General features: G+C 34.6%; 1 protein-coding gene across 1 annotated transcript; it reads right to left on the bottom strand.

Moving 5' to 3' along the window:
• Positions 1-6721: 6721 nt before the first annotated feature.
• On the bottom strand, positions 6722-8407 carry LOC145592314 (uncharacterized). The gene has a single exon (XM_081648757.1). It carries the CDS (start codon positions 8405-8407, stop codon positions 6722-6724), a length of 1686 nt encoding a protein of 561 aa, XP_081504883.1.
• Between the last annotated feature and the right edge of the window lie 475 nt (positions 8408-8882).

Here is an 8882-nt window from a genome sequence, read left to right as displayed (position 1 = left end):
TCCACTTAAGACCATTTATGACGTCCCTTTTTCCCCTTAACCTACGTTTAACCCTTACTTAACAATTTAAACGACCCAAAAAAAAATCTGCCTAAACCATGGTTACTCTAACTAACTAATCTTCCTCCTTCACTATTTCTAAACACCCTCCAAGCTTCTTGCTTCAAATTTATACTAATTCTTCCCATTTATCCTCAAATTGCTCCAAGTGAACATGTAATTCGCCTCTAACAAATTCGTCTTTTAATTTGGGTTTTCAAATTCTAGGGTTTTCGAATTTTAGGGTTAATGGATTATATTTTGGTTGATTAACATAGGGATTTTGTATTTTTCTTTGAATTAAGCTATTAGTTAAGCATAATAAGTGAATTTTCTTTGAATTAAACTATCAACGAGTTCTAGCATGGAATTTTAAATTGTTTCTTTTCGGTCCTCGCTCCTCCTTTAGTGATCTGTCCCATTTCTTTCATAGCTCGAATTCTTGTCAATTTTGCAAAGTAAAGGATTCGTTGCAGAGTAGAAGATTCGTGGCGTCAATTTGTAAAGTGTTCATCAATGGAGGTTGAAGGTTAGAGGTTTAAAGTGAAATTATGAGAGAGAAAGAAAGGAAAGGAGGTTTTACTTTTGCTGGGTAACCATGGGTTAGGGGGATTTTTTTGTTTAAATGCTTAACTAATGGTTAAACGTATGGGTTAAGGAGAAAAATGACGTCATAAATGGTCTAAAGGGGGATTTTTTTACAAAAATTTTACGGTAGTAATTCACAAGTTTTTTAATCAGTGGTAGTAATTATCAAAATGACATTAATACGCGGTACTAATTGGCAAATTTTCCTTTTATTTATGTATGTAGACATGGGATCAACTCTTGTGCAACATAACATAGAGTTGCTCAAGTGCCAAGATAATCTCGGATGGAGCATCCTACACTATGCCACAAGTAAAGGAAGTGTAATTATGGTCGTCAATTGATTGAATTGGAAAAATTACTTATTTACTTGAAGGTTATAAGGCTAGGGGTCAAATTTCTCTACATTTGGCAGCATCATTAGGGTCCCTTAAGCTGATTAAATTAATGATTTCTAAAGCTCTAAATTGTATTCTTTTTGTTGATTTGATGCTAAGAAATGTCATACATGTTTCGGTACTTCACAAACAAGATGAAAAGGTTGTGAATTATTTGTTGAAACACAAAATCAGTGTGGATTTGGTCAATTAAAGAGATATAGAGGGGAAATACTCCTCTTCTACTATCAGTTTCACAGCATGTTTGTATCCCTTCATTATTAATACATCGAAAACTGGATATTTGGGCCAAAATGTAGAAAGAAAAACAGCTTTAGATGTTTTACAATCTTATCCCTCCCATTTTCTACTACGAGATAGGAATTCGATCTTCCAACACTTGATAGCCTCTGGAGCTCAATCAAGTTTGAAAATAATTTAAGAAAGTTGTATGAAAGGGGAAGGGGATAAGTGCTTGGAAGGAGGAAGATATGAGGGAGAATCACTCGAAGGTGAAGAAAAGAAAGTTGATTTGCATATATTTGTAGCCATGGTGGTTGCTATGCTAGCTTTTCCCGCGACGCATTCACTTTATAGTATCAATAGTGTAACAAAGAATCATTCGAAATTGGAGAAGGTATCATTTTATATTTTTATATATAGTAATGGTCTTGCTATGCTCTTTTAGTGGCAGTTATTATTGTATATTTATTTATGCCGTATCCAAATCACCGTCGTAGGCTAGTCAAGACTCAATTCAATTTGGCTACTTCTCTAACAATAGCATCTATAGGAGTTATGGATGTAGCATTTGTTGCTGCTTCTATACCATTCTTCCTTTGGTGCTAAGCATTATCGTATCTGCACTGGCAGTTCCTTTTCTCGTCTTATATCTGTCTTTTTTTTTAAAAAAAAAAAAATTCATTATGAATAGTGAAATTATCACGGCATTAATTTAAATGGTTGCAAGGGCTTTCTTAGTTTAGCATAACCAACACTTTGTGAACTTAGTTGGCTTGATATTATTTGTAATGAATAATTTTGTAGACTGTGAAGACAAATTTCTATGACTATTTCCATTTCTATTTTATGAGAAAATGTTATCTATTATGTTTGAATTTATTTGCAGGACTTGCTTTACTTGTACATGTATGCCATGGAAGTTATGTTGTTTGTATTCTATAATATTATTATGATGTGACTCTTAAGTTTATTGTGAGGTATACTCAACTAATCTCAGTAGTAAAGAACATAGATTGAAAAGAGTGTACATGATGTAATACGTTGTATGAAAAGGTTGTTTGGTGTAACACCCATGCATATACTAAGTACCTTTTTTGGTGTGTTGTAGCTGGAAGCCTGAACCATGGCAAAGAGGTAAGTTAGTTACACATATTAATTTAATGTTGCTTCTGTAGTGTTGTTTGAAGTAGAACTGCCAGCAACCTAGTACTTGGTTAGCATATTAATTTAATGTTAGCACTTGGAATGCCAAGTGAATGATAAGCCTGTACGGCGAAATTTTATTGTGAGGCTGCTTGCAATGCTAACAATAATCTGAGTCTAATTGTGAAGGTAGATTCTTGATGTTTCTGTTTTTTTTATTGTTTGAAGACATTTGTTTGAGTAATAGTAAGGTTATGTACATGATAAGTTCCTCAAAAGCTGTTGTTGTCCAGATTGGGTGAGTCACCGGTGTTTATCTTTATAGTTTCAATTAGGTTTCCTTAGCTTCATCTAGAAGTTAGATCACTTGTAGTGTAGACTAGAGAACTTGCATGTGGTAATGGCCAGCGAGCTTGCTTGCTAGAAAACTAATTTTATTTATTTTTCAATTAATTCAGCTAGCTTTTGTGTTCATGAATTATTTACGTCGGATGCACTTAAATTACGAATTATCTTAATTGCATTGAGGAAATCATGGGAAGTTGTAGAAACTTCAAAGTAGAGCTCCTCTTAGGTTCTAGGCCAATAATTAATCCAAGTAATTTTGATTACATGATCTATGCTCTATAGATATGCCTGTGACTTTCATTTACATGATTTTTGTGTTTGGCGGAATTGGAAAGCGTGACCATTATCTTAGAAAGGAGTACTTATACACCTCTAGTTCTTGTCTGTCCTCTTTTGTAATTGTGAGATTTCTGATGCTAACTACTAAGCTCAACTGCTAAGGTCATAAAACTAAGGCCAGGCAGAACTCAAAGGGTACTTATTGTAAGATATTGCATTTGGGTGTCACAAGTCATTATTGCAAGTCCTACAACAAGGGTTTTAAGTCTCTCTATGGCCTATGGTGGCCACTGGCCAATAAAGAGACTTTCTTGCATTTTGTTTTTGGTGAAAGAAACTCTATCTGATAGAAATATTCCATTGTTATCAAATAGTAGATGATGCGTTTCAGGCCACGACAGAGAATTTTCGAAGAGGTCATTTGCTATCACTAGACGTTTTAACTTGTGACTCATAAAATTAATACAACTAGGTCCTCTAATAAAATCAGATGATTAATTTTGTGACTTAGTATTATATAATCATTAGTCCAGTATTTGTCGATCTCCTTATTCTCATCAGTACGTGCAACTTATCAATGGGCACTCAAAACATACTTAGTACATTCAAAACCTTAGCATACAATTGACTTTATCTCAAATGGTTAAAACACTCGATTCCCCAAGTCCGTAATAATTACAAGTGTATTTATCAACCCAAAGGTATAATATTAAACTCAACTCACAACGTCCAAAATATTGCTTTCGGAATGTCCTTTCCCTCAATCCTCAATCTATATTCAAAAATATTGCTTCCTCTTTTTAATTAATCGAATAAATCATTGGCTTTTTGCTAAAGATACTTAGTCTTCTTCGTCACCTTGTTCAATTCTTAACCATATACTTCCATCTTTTCTTTTTTAAACAACAACTCATATACAAGCGCTGCCCAAGGCGATGAAACTTCTCTCCAACAACTCTTGTCAATTGAGTTTCTCAATCCCCTTTTTAGTTTAGCAAATTATAACATGTTACTCCTTTCTCATGTACAATTGCGCCCTTATACTCGTAACAAAGATTCATTCCCAACCTATATATCTTTGTGTTATTTCAATGAATACTACAAGAAGGGGAGGTTGAATTGTAGTATGACAGATTTGTCAAACTTTTTGCGGAAATAAAAACAACTAAGCTTAAGGAACTTAAAGTGCAAGAGATATTTTATGTGGAAAACTTTTTCGCCCTAAACAAGGAGAAAAACCATGACCACAAGGGATTTTAGGAAAAGATTCTTCAATAGAATAGGGCAATGACCTATTATAAGCTGAAGTCTCTTGCTTCAAGTTTCTCAACAAACTCAAAGTCCCAAGTAACAAGTCACCCAACTTGTTACTCTTCGCTTCTCTTTCTCCTAGCGTCACTCAAAGCTAAAACAAAAGTTCACTCAAACTTCCCAATTCCCCAAAATACAACTCGAAAGAATTAACTCTAGAATAAGAACATAAGAACTCTCTAATTCACTGATAGGACTCTTAACTCTTTTAAAGAAAACAAAAGATGAAATATATTTGAGCAAGGGTGAGTTTTTCCAACTGAAATAACCAGCTATTTATAGACCGTTTTAGCTTAAGAAAAACTTCATGTGTTGCTTGGCCTTAACACCACTACTCTCAACCAACTAAACAGAACATGTCATAAAATCAAGGAAAAAATGTCCAGGAACTAAAGGCTTAATAGGGGTAATTGTTAACAACTACCCACTAAAAAATTTTATCAAAAAAACTACTCCCTCAATTTAAAAAGTTAGAGTAGCACTACCCATTTGCATTTTCCGGCGAGAAAGTCCGGCATGTGGGGCCTAACTGTTGAATTCCCTCCAAAAAAACTACTGAGTGTCGTATATATAACCCCAACCTCTCCTACTTCTCAAAAACGAACCTCAAAAAATCAAATTTTGTCTAAAAATCCCAAATTGAAGAAGGGAAAAGAATTTTGGTCTGCAATTCAAAGGTAACTCATCTCTTTCACTCCATTAATTATGAATTTTGCAACTAGGGTTTAACGATTAGCAAAAAAAAGCAAAATTAGGGTTCTTATAAATTGTGGATAATTTGCAATTGGGAGAATTTGTTGATTTTAATTCAAAATTGTTGTCCTAGGGTTACGAATTAAGGATTATTGGTTGTAATTTCTGTTAGAATTTGTCAATTGCAGAATGTCGAACTCTTATTTTCATTCAGTTCACCCTTACCCAAGCAAATGCTATTGTGGAATTCCTCCAAAAATGGTGACATCCTGGACAAGCACTAATCCGGGAAGGAAGTTTATGGCATGTAAGTTCTACGATGCTGCAACTGGAAGGCGTGGGTGCAAATATTTTGAGTGGATTGATAAAGATGGTTGAGTGGTTGAGAGCCACAACTAATCAATTAGTGCTAGAGAAAAAACTGCTAAAGGGTGAAATTGCCACCTTAAAACAAGAAGTAAGCTTACGCCAAGATCAAAATGTAAGGCTAGTGCAGCAGATCCAGAAACTAATGAAGAAATACAAGGTGGCAGCCATGGATTTGAAGAATGGTGGTAATAAGATAGGTTGGGAAAAGATTGTTTATGTTGCAATTGGATTGGTTGTTATGTATGTGGAAAAAAATTATGCAATGTAGTTTTGTTTTAGGGCTATGTAATGGTAGTAGAATGCAAGTTAACTCCATGACTAGCTACAAGTTTTGTAACCACATATGGATAGTGGCTAATATACATGGTGTGCTTTTATTATGTATGGTTTGAACAAAGAAATAAAAAGGCAAGCTTTATTGTGATCCAAAAGATTGTTGTTCACTGATTAATTGCACCAAATTAGTTGCTCATTACATTTACCAACGTTGCACGGAACGTGGAACGTTTTGGAACGTGGTACGGGGACGGGAACGCGGAACGTGAGGTCTAAAGTTCCTGGAATGTTGGGCTATTTTTGGGGAACTATTTTAGGTAGATTATTTCAGCATGAATGTTCTATTTTTTTTTTTTTTTTTTTTCTGAAATAACACTCTGATTCTATTAACAATAGCAACCAAGAATGAAAATTAAAGGTTCAAACATCAAACTTCAAACTTAAATTAAAAACAACACTACAGCAGTACAGCAATCTAATATTTCTAGACTCTAAAGAGTCTGAACTCCAAATTGCATAAAAAAAACTACATTTAACAAAAAAAAAAAAAAAAAAAAAAAAAAAAAAAACCAAAGAACAGAACTACAGAAGATAAACTGATTAAGTATGACTAGCAGCTATGTCAACTTCTTTTTCTCTTATTAGTTGCATTATCCTCAATGAGCACCCACCTTATGTCATCCATTCTTAAGGTTGAATCTTCAATATAAGAGCTCTCGGGGTCGATATCCCACATCCTATAAGGGCCATTTGTGTAGCTTTTTGTGAAGCGTGAGATAAGTCTCAAGTTAGAGTGGATAAACACCAACTTATCGGCACGGAGAGCATTGAGTCTATTTCTCTTAATATTGTGGATGTAAGAATAGGTACTCCAAACTCTTTCGGCAGAAGAACTTGTAATTGGCTGTGATAAAACTTTAACAGCTATCTCTGCCAACTCCGGAGTTTCGGAACCATATGTAGACCACCATGAGATTGGTGACATAGTCACAGCATCTATCTTAGATGCATTTGTCCCAAAAATTCCTTCTTTTTGCTGAAATTTGGCCATCTGTTCACGTAATAATTTTTTTTTCATGCACATCCTCTCCGATTTTATCAAATGCTTCAAGAACACCCGAAACCACTTCTCTATCAAGATTAGGAGCCCTTCTCTCAACTCCACCAGGGGCAGCAGAAGTCAAATAATTTGAATCATAATAGAAAGGATTGAGGGCAAAACCTAAGCAATGCATAGGAATGTTCATTTTTTCCCAACGAGCAATCAAAATTTCTTGCATTTTATCTCTATATTCTACATGTTTATTATTTTTCATGATATCACCAATTTCCCCTATCATACAATCCATTTTTTCATAAACTTCACCCATTTTTTGTCCCTCACCATCAGCAAATTTTATCATTAAATAAATAGGCTTAGTAATAGCAAGAATATTATCAACCTCATCCCAAAATTCCTCATCAGCTATTGTCAAAGCAACTTCTGCCCCTAAATTCCTTATACGTTCATCTCCTTTCCCTACCCAATCTTTCCAACTCCTAAGGACAGTAGTGGTTGCTAGGGCTTCCCTACATTCTCGTAATCGACTCAACAAAATATAATGTGAGGCAAATCGTGTTTTAGCAACTTTTAATAACTCAAGTCCGGATTGGGCTCTAAAAATAGCATGTGCTTGATCATGATTTAGAAAGAATTTTACTATGTTTTTCCCCTTTTTATAAGTGTTCAACATCCATGGGAAAACATTAGCAAAATCTTTAAATATAAGATTCAAAGTATGCACAGTACATGGACTCCAAAATATATGCTTGTGTACCTTCTCAATTTCCTTCCCTGCTGCTTTACAATTTGCTGCATTATCGGTGACTACTTGAAGGACATTTGAAGGCCCAACTTCATCAATTGATTTGAGAAGATAGTCTGCAATTTCCTTCCCCGTCTTTTCTACGCCTGAAAAATTATCAGCATACATAAACATGGAGCCCCTGCTATTGGATGCCACAACATTAATGAGAGGTTGATGCTTAACATTTGTCCACCCATCGGATATTATAGAAGTCCCTTGACTGGTCCAAGTATCCTTCACCGGAGCCAATTCCTTTTCAACTTCCCGGTAACAATCATCCAATAAAGTAGTCCTTGCTCTGTCATACGGAGGTGGAGAATAGTCACTTGGAGCATGATTAATTGCCTTCACCATGGCAATGAAATCTGGGTTTCTCAACACATTGAATGGAATTCCATTTGAACACAAAGCTTTAGTAATTGCAAGATCAACTTGATGTCTCTCCATAGTACCAAAAGCTTCCACTATGGGCTTAACGGTTGCTGCTGCACCTTTATTACTAATAGTGGATTTAGTAATTGATGGTGATAAACCTGCTTTCTCATCATCTTCTATTCTCTTTCTCAATTTTTGAAGTTTTTCCCGGCTTGATGAAATCACTGGGCATCGAGTGATTCCTGCTGGTTTTCCAGGTGGAGGGCCAAAAAAATGGTTGAAAATTCTAGTATATGAACCAGAAAATGATTTTTTGCAATGGTTGCATTGGAATTGCTTTGTTCCTCCTGGATTTCTTCCTTTCCCTGAACCTAAGAAAGTAACTTCCTTTAGTAGGGGCTTTGTGTTTTTTCTTGAATGATCTTCCCCTGATAACTCTTCATTATCACCACCACCACTAAGCTCTTCACCACTAATCGGATCTTGTGGTTCAGGGCTAGGACTTCTCTGGGAAATCATTGCTTTTTTTTTTCCAAAAGCCATTTTTTATTCTTTTGATTTTTTTGTTTTTTTTTTAATTGGTAGTGATGGAGATGGGTATTATAATTATTCTTCTGTAAAAACATGATTTTATAGGAAGCAAGAGGAAGGAATTGATTGAATTTGGATGGATTTTGTGAGGTGTTGTGACTCTTCGTTTCTTTACATTGAAAGAGATGAACTGATGAATGTTTACTTGTAAATGATGAATATTGAATACATGAGTGATATGTACGATGTATATTTTAATAAACAAATAAAAATAATAATGGGATAATGGAGAGTAAGTAACGGCTTCTAACTTTCAATGATGATGTACATGCACTTTCAATCTTTTTTTTTTTTTTTTTTTTTTTTTTACAAGTATCTCTAATAAGAATAATAAAAAATAAAATAATGGGTAATAATATAATGATGTACAATTATCATAATAGTTTATTGTATCACTTTATAG

The sequence above is a fragment of the Chenopodium album genome, chromosome 18 (genome assembly GCF_948465745.1).
Source record: "Chenopodium album chromosome 18, dcCheAlbu1.1, whole genome shotgun sequence".
Lineage (NCBI taxonomy): Eukaryota > Viridiplantae > Streptophyta > Magnoliopsida > Caryophyllales > Amaranthaceae > Chenopodium > Chenopodium album.
This window is presented reverse-complemented; position numbering and strand designations above follow the sequence as displayed.